This window comes from Poecilia reticulata, chromosome 7 (assembly GCF_904066995.2).
Source record: "Poecilia reticulata chromosome 7, P_reticulata-male-v2, whole genome shotgun sequence".
Classification (NCBI taxonomy): domain Eukaryota; kingdom Metazoa; phylum Chordata; class Actinopteri; order Cyprinodontiformes; family Poeciliidae; genus Poecilia; species Poecilia reticulata.
Window position 1 is genome coordinate 33,754,228 of NC_088836.1, and position 15,603 is coordinate 33,769,830.

General features: G+C 36.9%; 1 protein-coding gene across 2 annotated transcripts; it reads right to left on the minus strand.

The window, feature by feature from the left end:
- Positions 1-5,195: 5,195 nt before the first annotated feature.
- Positions 5,196-7,695, minus strand: LOC103468067 (D-galactoside-specific lectin-like). 2 transcript variants are annotated; one of them, XM_081609429.1, is made up of 7 exons: positions 7,244-7,695; positions 6,973-7,026; positions 6,741-6,768; positions 6,535-6,603; positions 6,316-6,445; positions 6,101-6,204; positions 5,196-5,420 (listed from the first exon to the last, which is right to left on the minus strand). In XM_081609429.1, exons 1-7 carry the CDS (start codon positions 7,256-7,258, stop codon positions 5,410-5,412), a joined length of 411 nt encoding a protein of 136 aa, XP_081465555.1. In that variant the 5' UTR covers positions 7,259-7,695; the 3' UTR covers positions 5,196-5,409. The 2 variants fall into 2 exon arrangements, with proteins under 2 accessions (XP_081465555.1, XP_008413130.1); XM_008414908.2 differs by having other exon boundaries at positions 6,316-6,448.
- Positions 7,696-15,603: the final 7,908 nt, after the last annotated feature.

Here is a 15,603-nt window from a genome sequence, read left to right on the forward strand (position 1 = left end):
ACAGAGGAATAAAATGTGTTTATCCAGGCAACAATTCATCCTGTTGAGGTTTTCAGACCAGAAGTCCAGGCTGGTGATGGTGAGGCAGAGATGTGTCAGGTTTTATCAGATTATGGAAATATTTCAGTGCTGTGCTTAGATGATTCAAGTAACTGTAAAAATGTGCTTTAAAACTTTAAAATGATATAAATGTTATGCCCTATATGCATGGTGTGCAAATATAAAAGTATTATTTTAATTTCTCTTGTTTTGGATTCAGTTTCCCTCGCAACACTCAGGGTTTAGTGCAGCCAAACTGAAGAAGAGAGAATATTATCCACATAGAAACTGTTTGACAACATGAAGTAGGCTAAGGGTGTCATAAAGCTACAGATCATGGTTATTTGGTGGGGTGTCGTTTGGATCCGCACCAGTGTTGGGCTCCAGGAGGAATTCGAAATAAATCAATACTGGATGTGATGGTTAGTAAATAAACTTTAGTTGACGTAATGGTGCATAAATATTCAACTGGATGTTGCTATAGACAGGAAAACATTTCAGTATTGATTTCATTTTTCAGTTCTGCCATACTTTTTAATTATCGGCAGAGGCATTTTAACGTTGGGACCAGATGCATTCTGGGATACGACAAATGTAGAACTAGTCTGGTCTCTTTCCATGTCAGATTTCAGATATCCAGGCAGGAGTTTATCTGTTTGTTGTGCAGCAGTGTGCAGTTGTTGTTGTCCAGTTGGTTCCATGGTTATCAGCCGTTGTGATGATGTAGAGAACTCTCTGTTTGGATCAGCTGTTCTTGAACGTTTCCTGTTTTCTCCATCAGGACAGTGCCAATGTGCGACAGTGTACTGGGTGCAATGTACTGTTGAAATGTACATCAGTACTTTATTGATGTTCTCAGTCAGCTAAACTGTCTTGCATTACTTCCTTCAAAGAACAGGCCACTTCTGAATTTGAAGAGAATTTAATGCAGAAAAGTATGAAAATGAAATGAGAAAAATTCTCCAAATACAAATCATACTATGGTCAAATAAATAATATAGTTTATATGGTTCATTTAACTCCTTAGATAAAGTTAGATAAGGCTGAAATATGGTCATGTTCAGACATGTTGCTGGACAAGATAAATGTGAATTTGACTCTTGCCAAACTTTGCAGAATGATTAAGGCTGACATGTCCCACAATTGGGAGCAATTTAGTCAGGATTGTCAAAGGATTGAGAAAGATACAGGTAATTGTGTTACGTATAAACTTGTGAAAAAACCCAGAGAGAGGCAGGGGAAGATATGACCATTCATGATGTGTATGAAATATTGAGAATAATTCAAAGAAGCATTATAAAAATCACAGCTTATTTGAAAGAGAGTTTATGTTTTAGGAATTTTTTAAAGTTTGGATGTCAGATGAAGCATTTTTCCATTTTTGTAAATAAGCCCCACAAACCTCAGCCAGCCATGACCATATTAAATATGGAAGGTAAAACTTATGGCGTGAAAATATATGGAAAGTTTGGCAAAACTAAAATTGGCAGTTTTGGTGTGTAAACAATAAAAAGGTGTCACTTCTGGTTGGCGGTATGCCACCTTTCAGAAATAAAAATAAGGGTCGCCCACCACCATGGGTGGCGCTAGACTTTTTGGTTTTCCGTCATTTTGATCGACAGGATTAAAAAAAAATTGGTCATGTTCTATTTTTACCTTTCAAATTATAATCACATTAACATCGGCTATTTAGCCGCATTTTTATGTGGTTTAGTTCATGTTCACCTAGTTGAACCGTGAATCTAGATCCCATCACACATAAAGCAGATGAACGGATCTAACTTTTTTTTTCCGTAGTGACAAAAATCACTGACTGTAGTCCCAATTACTTATTAAATTTATTAAATTAAACGACTCCACTTAAATTACATCACTTCACCTGCTGATGTCTAAACTCACAGCCTCAAAAAAATTCCTCCTGGTTCCCATCAGAGAAATTGGGCCGGCCCAAATCTCCATGGGGCCCTAAGCGAAATTTAGTTTCTGGGCCCTCAATTTCTGCTAACAATGTGGACTGTATGCAATCAGCAGTCCGATCATTAGATCCTTCACACACCTGCTATAAACTTATTGCATTTCTGGCTATTTACATTATATGCATGTATAATGTAGGATACATTTATTGGCCAACTGATTTATCAACCGGTTGAATTCTGGGCGCCGATTTCCTTAATTTTTGGGGATCGTGATTGGCCGATATTTACACATGAAGCCCCCTAATCTTATCTTCCTCAGCAAAGGTTTATAAATCAGCCTCTGTTTTCTTCTGCTCTGCAGTGAGAGGCTTGACTGACAGACCGACCCACCAGGTCAGGTCTGAACGTTTACAGTTAATAATATTCACCCCACTGTTACCAACTCAATGACTTTCTTGCTATATTTAGCAACATTTCAGACAAAAAAAAAGCATATCAGTAAAAATCTAAATCGGCAGGTCAGGTTTTTTTAAAGATTGGTAACCAGGAATCGGCCAGAAAACTGCAATCGGTGCAGCCATACACACATATTCATGACATTCTTTGATTAAATTAATTTCTCTTTAGAGTTACTCCAATAGCTAAACATTTTATTTATACCAGGTGAGTCTTTCTCCCCTGAGAATGTGGACCGGTACAGGTACTGGACTGATTCTGATTCTTCAAATGATTTTAACAGAAGTTTCACATAACTTAGAAAAATGTTTGGTTTAGACACAAAATGCTTCTGCTCAGCAGCAAACAACAAACCCCAATTACAGCACAGAGCAGCTCATCGATGTAGCAGCCATGTAGCCTGATGTAGAAGCATTTTGCTAGACAATGTCAAACATTGAGAAGTTGTAATTATTGTTATCAAACTTTATTAAACTCGGCGTTATGAAGCCAAAAATACCTCAGAATTATACAGAGCCACCATGAGAATCAACTCATTTAAAGTTTAAACTCAGTTTCACACAAACACAAAGACCCTAGGATCGTTCCAGATTGCTATCAAGCTAATTTTCTATTAGCAGCTTCACTAATCTTTACATTACATTACCAACGCACATTAAAACAAACCTTTATCTTGGCTTTTTTTATTCTTCCTCTTTCTTTTCTCCCTCCCTGAAGGATAAGTCCTTTTTTGAGATGTTGTTTTGCTAACTTAACTTCTTACCGGAGCTTCGGACGTTTGGATGCTCTGCACATTTGCACAGCAGCTCATGTTACTGGCGAAGCTGCGGTACCTACCGCGGCCACCAGGGGTCCCCTAGAGCAATTATCTTTATTTTTATCAATAAAATAATAATTTCTACATACATTTTCAAATATATATTATTGGGAAAACAAAACACTTCATAGTGAAATTGTGTGTTTTTGATATTATAATGACATATATTATTGCTATAAATAAATAAATAAATTAGCTCCACTGAGAGGGCCCCTTGGTGGCCTTGGGGCCCTAAGCGGCTGCTTAGTTTGCTTATGCCTTGGACCGGCCCTGTTCATCGGTCAGTTGGATCTGTCTTTATTATTATTATTTATTTTAATTATTTATTTTTTTGCGTGGTTTCACTTCCCCGAAATGGACAGATGTTATGTCTGCCGCGCGTCTGAGCGTTTCTCTCTCTCAGGAGGGTTAAAACCACAGGGTGAGTTAAGTTTAATTCTTTGCAGCGGAGACGCGTCCGCACTGGTTGTGCAGCGGACTGCGCATGTTACGGTCTAATTAATGTCTGCACTTTTATTTATTTTCTCAAAATAAACTGCTGGCTCCTCTGTTTAGACTATAAATGGATTAACACAACATTGAGTTCTCTTTAGTTTTCTCTGTTCTGTATGTAATGGAGACTGAAATTTAACGCGCCATTTCTACCAAAGGTTTGTAATGCGCTTCAGAACCAGACGCTCCAAGGCGTCTGGTCCGTAACTCTTCAGCTCCCGGTCAGAAAGACCCATTTAGTTCAGAGTCCGTGAGATTATATTCATAAAGGATTATTTTTATTAATTGATTTTAGTTCCCTCTGCATGAACTCTTTGCGTAAAGTCTGTAATATGTGCGGATGTGCACCAGTCAATGGTGTGTATTGTAATCTGTCAAATGACCGACGGGCTTTACATTTTTCCGTCGTTTAAAAAAATAATCGGTCAAATACCGAAAATATTCCGTTAACGCGACCTCTGCCCACCACTGCGTGTCACCCTGCTCTCATGGGGTGGGAATATTTATGGCAGTGTTTTAAGTGTTTAAAAATGATCCAGAGGGGGCGCTGTTATGGCGCAGGCGCAAAGCACAACCTACATATTGCGGCCTTCGTCATCGTGGCGGTGGTCGTAGGCCGCATGTCTTCCCCCTCTCTCATTACCCACTTTCCTGTCAAACTACTTCCAAATAAAGGCAACTATAACCAACAAAACCTTTAAAAATGTGACCCAGAGAGCAATCATTCATGCTCTCTGGGTCATATGCGACCTTAAACATGTTTAATTAAGCAAGTGTAAAATATATTTGGTAAACTGCTCAAGTACTGAGTAACTGATCATAACACCTAGTTTAATAATCAAAATGTGTCCTAAGGCAGGGCTCCAAAAGGATAAAAGTTATGTGAAAATTCTGGAATTGTAAAGAATATTACTAAAATATTTATTATACAAGTGAGGAGTTTGGTTTGGAGGCTGGTTCTAGACTAAATTTACCACAAAGGCCAGAATAGTCAGTGTTTTTCCTTGGCAACACTTAAAAAATAATGAAACAAAAAAACAGAGCAATATTTCATCATTTGAGCAATATTTCATCAGTGAGCCAAAGGGCCACTTGTGTTTCCAGTGATCCATGTTGCAGATCCTGATCTAGCAGATGGAAAGTGTGATCCTATCTCAATAAGGCAGCTAAAAGTGCTTCTGTATAATTTTTAATTCATTGTTAAAATAAAATTGTGAAGGTAAAAAAAAATCCACAAGTTGCGGGACAAGTCCGCATTTTACAGGACGGATGGCAACCCTAGTTGGCGGCCATCTTGAACTGATCCAGATGACAGCAGGCAGAGTTCTCACAGACATTCAACCAACTTCCTCCACCAGTTCCTTCCTGTTCAGACTGGAAACAGTTTAACTGTCTTCACAGTTTGGAAGGAGTTTGTCAAAGTTTTCATCCCCATCAGGCTGTTTGTAGTGAACAAAGGCAAACTGAGCAAAATGTAAAGGCAAGTCAAGTTTATTGAGGAAAGTTGAAATTAAAGAAAAAAGGATGAAAATTGGAAAAGAAAAACAAATAAAATGATAAGAAAACTGAAAGACACTGAAGAGAGATGAAGCTGCACATGAGTGGATCACAACGTCTGGAGATGTTACTGATTATGATGCATTTCATCCTCACACAGCAGATCTGATGGTCGCTTCAGGGTCAATTATTTTAAAACGGCTCTGGAAAATATTAACAATATAATTTCAGTAGAATGCATTTTATACATCAGAAAGTAAAATATCACCAGTTCTAAACCTGCAACAAGGCCTCTGGAGAGTCAAGTCTGGTTTTCTGATTTTGGTTAAAAAATTAAATGTTTTCTTTCTAAATAAATACAGAAAGTCCCAGTCTAGGATTCCAACCCAGGACCTTGTTGCTGCAAGGCATTAGTGCTACTGACTGTGTTACTGAGCTGGACTGGAACATTAAAGCTGATGAGGGAAAAGTTTTAACCAGACTGCAGAGTTGGGACAAAACCTGCTCCACAGGATCGCCATGGTAACCAAACTCCAGGTCCTGATATTTTATTATGTGATGTTAACTTTGACAAAAAGAACTAGAGGAATTTAAAAAACAATAAATAAATAAATAAAAAAATAAAAAATGACTGAAAACACACAAAAAAACGGAATCTGAAGCATGAAAAAACAGTAAATTATTTCAGTCAATTAATTTGCCAGTTGAATATCTGGGTTTGTTAATCAGGTTAAAAATCTGGTAAATTAAGCTGCTACTGATTAAGTTTCCTTAAGATAAAGAAAATTAAATTCACCTGAATAAAACAAATGTGACATTAATGGTTTTCAATGTTGGTCTTGAATTTTAAAAATATTTTAGTGAAGTTAGACTATAAACTCACTGAAGCAAAGATATAGCACCTCCAGGTACTTGTAGGTCCCTGCACAGGGATCTCCGAACACAGAGCTACTGGCTAAGACAGAGCACTCCGATTTGCCGTTGCATCTGTGGACTCAGATCAAAGTGAGTTTTCTAGAAACAGTGATTTGGCAATTCTTGGATTTATTAATTCATATCCGGTTTGAAAAGCCTTTAGGAAAGATTGAAGCTCTGTACCTCTGAAACACTAAATCTGCCCTTGAAACACAAGCAGAATTTGTCGTCTGGTCCTCAGGTATCCCATCGGAGCACGTCGTCTGATCGCTGCGTCCATATTTAGCATTGATCACAAATATAATCTCATTTTCTTCTGGAAGACAGAAGAAGAAATATTGGAAAACTGAATGTATTTATGGTGTAATGGTCCAGTACAACCAGTAAAACCAGTGACTTTACCACACTCTATTTGAACCACTGATTCCTCACATGCCACCCGAAGAGATTTTATTGGGAACTGCCAAGGTTCTGTCATATGAGAGATTCAGATCATATTAATATAAAGACACTGAAAAGTTCAACTATCCATGATCTAAAGCTAAATGTATATTTCATAATATTAGATTCAATAATCTTCTCTTCATGCTAAAACCTGGAACACTAACCTTTCAGTTTTTGTAAACCACGTCCTGCCTGTTAAAAAACAAACAAGAAACAAAATTAATCACAAATGGAAACGACAAAGAATTTTTAAGTTTCTTGGAGCTGAAAGCATCAAATTAAAATCTGGTTAACAACTGAATGACAAGAAAACTATAATTGCTAAATAAAACCAATAAAATAATGTTTTAACAACAGATATTCAAACCACAAAGAGAAGAGAAGGTTTTCACTCACATTGATTTCCAGGATGAATCCACAAAGGAACAAAGTAAAAAGGATTAATTTCATCTGTATGAAAATAGGAAACATTCAGTTATTCTGTGATATGACTAAGAAAAACTCAATGATTTTCTGAAATATTTTCAACAATCTGGCACTTTTTAATTAATAAATATGAATATAAAAGCTTTCAGTAAGATACTATTTTGTTTTTTTAAGTTTAAACCTTACTATAACTATATGTATACTATAGGTTGATATTTTCCAGTTTTCAGTCAAATCTTACCTTGTGATGAAGCATCAAAGCAGCAGCAGCAGCAGCAGCCGGACTCACTGGAAGCAGTGTGCCTTCAACCAGGGAATGGAAGCTTTATATACCTTCACTGATGATCTGACAAAGGATCAAAATGTCTTTAGTCCTTCAACAATGCAGCCTGTGGAGTTTTTCTGACCAGAAGTTCAGGTTGGTGATGGGTGTGTCACACCTGAAGCCATTTCTCCTCATTCCTGGTGATAAATCACTGATCATCCCTTCATAGCCATCAGCCAAGCTAGCAGGTCACACCAGACTGAAATGTTGGGATGGAAAAACCTAGTTGGGTTTTAGATACTGACTGCAGCAGCCAGGTGGGATTTTCTGTTAACAAAGATTCTTGGCCTTGATGTGGACCGTGATTCTGTCAGCCGTCTCCATCTGCTCTCTGGTTTTATACAGGAATCATAAACCATTAATGTCTTTATCTGTTCTAAGAAATCCCAGTTATTTTACTGTTGGATTAGTTCAATATTTAAAACCTGACTAATATCTCAGGAAACATGTTGGAGCTAACGATTCCTTCTGAATTTGCAAAATATGAGATCCTAATATATGATAATGTTTATTTCAGACAGACATTTCACTAGCAAAACATAATAACAAAGACTTTTATAGCAAGGTAGCAAGGTTTTAAATACAATACCTTGCTACAAAATATACATGTAAATACACCACTTGTTTGTTGACTGAGTCTGAGAAGGAGTATGATGAAGTTTAACTTATATAATCAATCCCCTTTACCATTCTTTATTTCATAACATAAATTCCCATTTCACCTTCTAAAAGAAAAAATATATTTCCTCAACCAGATGAAAATAATACATACGCACATACTGTACATATACATATATACACACATCTATGTGGTTATGTACATAATGTATACCCATTTATACAAACACATAAACTTACACCCAATTGCCCAAGTCATAAACAGAGCTGTAATTCCCAGTCAGACTCATCATCCCTGTACATTTGAACAACTATTTTGAGGCCTTTCTTAAAATACTTCATGCTTGGAGTTTGCTTCAACTCTTTGGTGAGTTTATTCCAAAATTTCCCTCCAATGACCGAGATGCACATTCTTTTCATCGATGTTGGAACATGTGAAGTTTTCTCTATAGTCATAGCCCCCCTCTCTATCAGTACACAATTTTTGAATATTTTCTGGGAATAGTTTGTTTCTAGTTTTGTATATTAACTGCACAGTTTGAAACTACCAAATCTAGAAGTTTTAGGAGGTAAGAATCTGTGACAAGAATCGTGTGAACTCTTCAAATCTAGCCTAGCATGTATTTGTGGCTCAGATCCCGCAATGCAACTGCACTGTTTCTGAGCTTTTTTCTTTTTTGGCGACACTAATCACAGAGAGTGTTGCTAAACAATGAGGTTGGTGTCATCATATTTAATAACATTTAAATCACATACCTGATGGTGTTGCTTGTGGTGTTTACGTGTCCAAAAAGAGAGGAATGTTAAATAATGTCGTTAAGTTGTACTACAATAAAATCTCATCTAAATGATATTACACAACATTAACAGCCAATGTTGTTGTTGGTGGTGATATCCAAACTGACAAGCCAAAATTATAATAATAAACGTTCCTACATTACTGTCAGATACCACCAACAGATTATGAGCCACATCTACAATATTTGTCTGGGTGTTCTCTACTGGGGAACAGTTTGCAGACTATTGACGAGGGAAAATAAACTTAAAAACAGAACGAGCCGCATTAAGATTAACTAGTGACAGCCAAATGGAGTCCTCAACGAAGATGTTTGTAAAAAATTGGGTGGCTTTGTTGTTTCCTGATCAAAATGTGACAAACATAAATAAATGGATATAAAAATGTCTCTAAATTCTCTAAGAGCTATTCAAAACACAATTCCTTCTATATAAAGGAATATTTAAGAATATATTGAAAGATCACTAAAATATACCCCACTTCAGGAGGAGACTGTATTAAACAGTCCGAATTTGTACTACATTGTACAGCATTGTTGGAGTAATGATGATTATTTTATGTCTTTTCAGTCTTATGTTGACTGTCATGCTCTGCAAACATATCAATAAATGTAAACAGTTGTGATATCATGCAAACTAATTCATTGCTCATTTAATGGAAGCCACATTATTTCGTTTGCACTTTAAGACTTCACTCGGCTGCAGAAGTAAAGCTGTGCAACTTGGTAATCTGACAATATTCTTACAGTTAAAGTTTGTCTGGAAAACCTGGTAAACAATATTACCTCCAAAATGTTGGCAGCAAGTGAATATTATTATTTATTTTGTAGACAATAATATAAACTGGTCCAAAAACTGAAACAGACAATAATGTGAACTCGTACCAGCGGTTGCTGAGTTCCGAGAGCGCTGTTTTCACCACTAAACTATGACAAGAGCTGAGAGACACCTTGCTCTTAAAGAAGCAGACGTGGATTAACTGGTGACACTTTCAGAATCTCAGTTTGAGTGAAGATTTTAACCCGTTTCTGATGTAAAAGTTTATAAGACAATTGTTTTTTCAGCGATGCCTCTTATGGTTGAGTATTAGGGTCACTTGATGAAAAGAATAAAGATGGTTAAATTATGAGAAAAATATCAACAATAATGAAGAAATGACACTGCCACATGAATCTGTGGTAGCCAGGTCTTATGTAAATGAGCTAGTGTGACCGGTAGACTTCTGCTTTGTGTGTGTTATATGGTGATCAGACAAACCACAAGACACCGAGTCTGGGTTTGGAGGTGGTCTCCGTTTATTTAATCTGTCAATCAGGAGATATTAGCATTAGCACCTGGCATGTGCTCCTTTTCTCCAACTTGATCCATACAAAATGACAGTGTTAGCATGCATCAGATATTATGAAGGTGCAATAGTAACTCAAATGAAAATATCCAAACACTTATTTAATACAGAAGGAAAAATATACATTTGAACAATATAATTGAAAGAATTGCAATGGATTATAAAACTTGCCTCTCCCCAGTGGAACAAATAACAAAAGGGAAGAGGAAATTAATAACTTAATATTAATTATTAATAATTAATTAAGTAGTTATAATAATCCTGGAGGACCCTGAACAAAAGAAGAAGAAAGTAAGGTGGAGTTGGAGGACAAAACCCCTTATAGTAGAGACAGAGGAACACAAGAACAGTCAAGTAGAGGCAGAGAAATAGATGAAAGAACACATTTTGTGTAAATATACAATTATTAATATAGACCCAGTTACATTAAGAAATAAAGTATGTTACAGAAGCAGTATTTAAAAAGTTTTCACTATTGTTTCTGTGGATATCTATTTGAAATATACAATATGAGGGAGATGTAAAAACCGCACAGCCAGTCGATCTTTTTAAACATTTTATTTTTAATCCAATTGCTCTTCAACATTTATGTCGGCTTTCATGGAGTAATCTTTGCTGTGAGATCTGGTCATGATCTATTTCAATCTTCCTTTGACGAGTTTCAACCTCTGAAGCAACACATAAGTCAGGACAAGTTCTGTGTAATTTACATGTTTTGAAGATGATTTTTTTTAAAAAGGGCAACATATTAGATATATTTAGACCAATAAAAGTCTTTCTAATGAGTTCTTCCCGAGATCTTAATGGTTGTCTTATGGAATCAGGAAGCATTTTTGTAAAGATTTGAAGTTCTTTAAGCTCACCGCATTGTTTATTTTCTGGTCCGGTAAAGGGGCCCTAAAAAGCCACGCCCACAGAAACATTTGTTTCTCCCTGATGCCGCCACCAGTTAATTTAGCCACCAATTAATCTATAGCACTGGCGAGAGAGCAACAAACGCTGAGAGCATTGGAAGCTCTTTTCAAATGATAACAGCACTATTGCTGCTGCCGCAGGTACTGAATGTGAAACCTCCTCTCTGAAACCAGACAGAAGACCGGATCTTAACAGATCTTAACAGATGTTATTGGTCACAGAGCTACAGAACTGCTTATTGGAATGCACAGTCCAACCAGATAAAACAATGTCATTCATTGTTTTATATGAATCTAAAATAGGCAGCAGCTGCAAAACACCAGCAGCTCCTACAGTCAACTTGGTCCTCTTCCTCTGTTTGGTTATCCTCATCTTCATCACCTATGGTAATTTCTGCTTTCCTATCGATTTCAATTTGAAGAGGCTTAAAGACGTTACTCATTGCTGTTTTGGCTGGACGGAGCTGGCGCAGTTGAACATTTAGATATCATTTACCCAGAATGCATTGCAGTGTGAATAACAAGGCAATGTTTGTGTTGTGGATAATTTATCCTTCTCCATGCTAAGTTTTTGATGTATGAGATCGAAGAAGAGTCAGTGAGTTGAATTTATGAATTCCATTTATTAACAGCTGGTCCATTTCTCATGCTTCCTTTAGGAGTTAGCAGGACAAAATGGCATCAAACAAAAGTTTTCCATTTTTTAGCCTCTATCTAAGCTACACCCTAAAGAGGGCGATCCCTAGTATGTCTTACAGTCTAACCCTAGCTTTGAGGGCATTTCCTAACATGTAATTTCATCACATGTCAGGGCTTCGGACCCACAGACCGGCTGCTGGTCCTTGATCCTCTGCATCCTCTATCACAGACGTGAGGATGGACTGGATAAAGTTCTTCGTCATCTCCATGCTCAACACCGACAGCCAGGTCTTCACCAGATCCAGGCTGATCATCACCAACACACTGGTCACTTGACTGGCCTTGATGACCCCCGGGGTGGCCTGCTTGAGGCTCAAATGTTCCCAAACCATCTTCTACAGCAATTGCATGAAGACTGAGATGAGGCAGACATGTAGCTGGCATTGTAGCTGGAAGCCAATTTCATGAAAATCAGACTTCCAAACACACACCCGGATCACACACCCTAACACAAAAGTGACAGAAAAAAATGTGATATGGGCCATTGCTGAAACTTACCCAGCACCTTTAAAATAGCTTATACTGTCATTTAAAACCATCATCCTTATGGGCACCAACTTTTAGTTACCCATAAGGGAGGAGGTCCCCATGACGTGACTGTGTAAACAGATTAAAGTCCCCAAGATGTGATAAAAACAAGAACAGGTGCGCACACACACACTCACAGGCCGGTCCGTCAGAAACTCCCAGGCCTTTTTCTCTCCACATTTTGCTCCTGGGTTGTTGCATGATTAAGATAAAAACTCCAGATGACAAACTAATCTGGGTATTTCAATCTTATTTCTGAAAAGTCAAGAAAAGACACTTGTTATTTTTGCTAAAGGCAATAACTCGGGATTGTGTTTCTTGTGTTGATGGAGGAATGTGTAAATGGCTTTGCATTGTTCAAGAGCCTTTCCTCCACTGAGGAGCTCAAGTAGTTGAAGAAAAACTCCAAGGAATCTTTAAAATAACGTGCAGAACAGCCAGGTCCACTTTACTTGTGACCAGGATGAGTAAGGGGAAGGGTCGGGGTCAGAAGGAGGTCAATCCTGAAGATACTTCTTCACATTTCTGATTATTAGAGCTTATTTAACCTTTTTTCTGTTTTCCAGAAGTCAGAATGTTAATGTCAGGTTTAAAGTGTTAGTTTGGAAAAACCAGTTGGATTTTATACTGCTGCTAAGCAAAAGTGATGCTTTATTTTTCTCATGAGTCAAAAACTTACCTAAACTGAGGCCTACTCAAAATAATCAGGATCAGTCTAATATTTCAACATGCGCTAAGGGTAAACATCATTAAATCTAGCATAATTAAATTAATATTTCCAACACTGGGCTGGGGGCCATGAAGAGATGATCAGTGATTTATCACCAGGAATGAGGAGAAATGGCTTCAGGTGTGACACACCATCACCAACCTGAACTTCAGGTCAGAAAAACTCCACAGGCTGAATTGTTGAAGGACTAAAGACATTTTGTTCCTCTGTCAGATCATCAGTGAAGGTTTATAAAGCCTCCATTCACTTGTTGAAGGCACACTGCTTCCAGTGAGTCCTGCATCTGCTGCTGCTTTGATTCTTTATCACAACAAGGTAAGATTTGACTGAAAACTGGAAAATGTCAACCTATAGTTACATTGTTTGATATAGTAAGATTTAAACCTTCAAAAATGGAATAGTATCTTACTGAAAGCTTTTATGTTCATATTTATCAATTAGAATGTGCCGTTTAGTTCAGCAGATTGTTGAAAATATTTCAGAAAATCATTGAGTTTTTCTCAGTCATATCTCAGAGTAACTGAATGTTTCCTATTTTCTTACAGATGAAATTCATCCTTTTTACTTTGTTCCTTTGTGGATTCATCCTGGAAATCAATGTGAGTGAAAACCTTCTCTTCTCTTTGTGGTTTGAATATCTGTTGTTAAAAGCATTATTTTACTGGTTTTATTGAGCAATTATAGTTTTCCTGTCATTCAGTTGTTAACCAGATTTTAATTTGATGTTTTCAGCTCCAAGAAGCTTGAAGTAAAAATACTCTGTCATTTCCATTTGTGAAATGACACATTTCGCAATGTGTCATTTCATTGTGATTGTGTGTGATTAATTTTGTTTCTGGTTTGTTTTTTAACAGGCAGGACGTGGTTTACAAAAACTGAAAAGTTAGTGTTGCAGGTTTTAGTATGAAGACCAGATTATTGAATATAAAAATATGAAATATACATTTTGCATTAGATCATGAATAGCCAATGGAATAAGGTCTTAATAGTAACATGATGTAAATTTATCATAAAACAGAACCTAGGTCAGTATATAGTATATATCCGTGATCAGTGCTAAATATGGACGCAGCGACCGGACGACTTGCTCCGAAGGGATACCCGACTACCAGACAAAGAATACTGATTGTGCTATGAGTGCAGATTTAGTGTTTCTGAGGTACAGAGCTTCAGCCTTTCCTAAAGGCTTTTCAAACTGTATATAAATTAATAAATCCCAAAAATGTCAAGTCACAATTTCTAGGAAACTGACCTGGATCTGAATCCACAGATGCGACGGGGAATCAGAGTGCCCATTCTTCGTCAGTAGCTCTGTGTTAGGAGATCCCTGTGTCGGGACCTTCAAGTACCTGGAGGTGAAATATGTTTGCCAATGTGAGTTTATGGTTTAAGTTCACTAAAATCTTTCTAAAATTTAAGAACATTGAAAAGCATTAATGTCATATTTGTTTCATTCAGGTGATTTTAATTACTGTTATCTTAAGAAAACACCATCAGTAGCAGCTTTATTTACCAGGTTTGTAACCTGATTAAAAAACTCAGCTATTATATTGGCAAATTAATGAACTGAAAAAATTTAGTGTTTTTTTCAAGGGTTGAAAAATCCACCATGTGTCAGATTTCAATTTTATTTTTTTTCAGTCATATTTTCTTTTTTATTTACATTATTTACAGATTTATTTATTTACTGATTTATTTGTTTATTCGTTTTTTGCTTCCTCTAGTTCTTTTTTGTTAAAGTTAGCATCATATAATAAAATATCAGGACTTGGAGTTTGGTTGCCATGGCAATCCTGTGGAGCAGGTTTTGTCCAAACTCTGTAGTCTGGTTAAAACTTTTCCCTCATCAGCTTTAATGTTCCAGTCCAGCTCAGTAACACAGTCAGTAGCACTAATGCCTTGCAGCAACAAGGTTCTGGGTTGGAATCCTACACTGGGTCTTTCTGCATTTATTTAGAAAGAATACATTTAATTTTTTAACCAAAGTTAGAAAACAAGCACTGACTCTTCAGACGCCTGTTGCAGGTTTAGAACTGGTGATACTTTCTGATGTCTAAAATGCATTCTGCTGAAATTATATTAATATTTTCATTGTTATTGCAGCTGACTGATGCAACCATCAGATCTGCTGTGTGAGGATGAAATGCATCATAATCAGTAACATCTACAGACGTTGTGATCCACTCATGTGCAGCTTCATCTCTCTTCAGTGTCTTTCAGTTTTCTTATCATTTTATTTGTTTTTCTTCTCCAATCTTCATCCTTTTTTCTTTTATTTAAACTTTCCTCAATAAACTTGACTTGCCTTTCCATTTTGCTCAGTTTGCCTTTGTTCACTACAAACAGTCTGAACAGTCTGACGGGGATGAAAACAGTCATAAATTTTGAACAAGACTGAACAAAATCATGAAACTCAAAATCTAATTATCGATGGACTGCTTCTGTTCAATATGGAGAATAGATATAAAGACTGCTTTTGATTAATGAATGGCTTAAAACAACATGTACTGCAGAGTAATCATCTCTTCAAACCAGGCCACAGTCAGCAGGACCAACAGAACACACTCAGCACTGTCCGGATGGAGAAAAAAGGAGACGTTCAAGAACAGCTGATCCAAACAGAGAGTTCTCTACATCATCACAACGG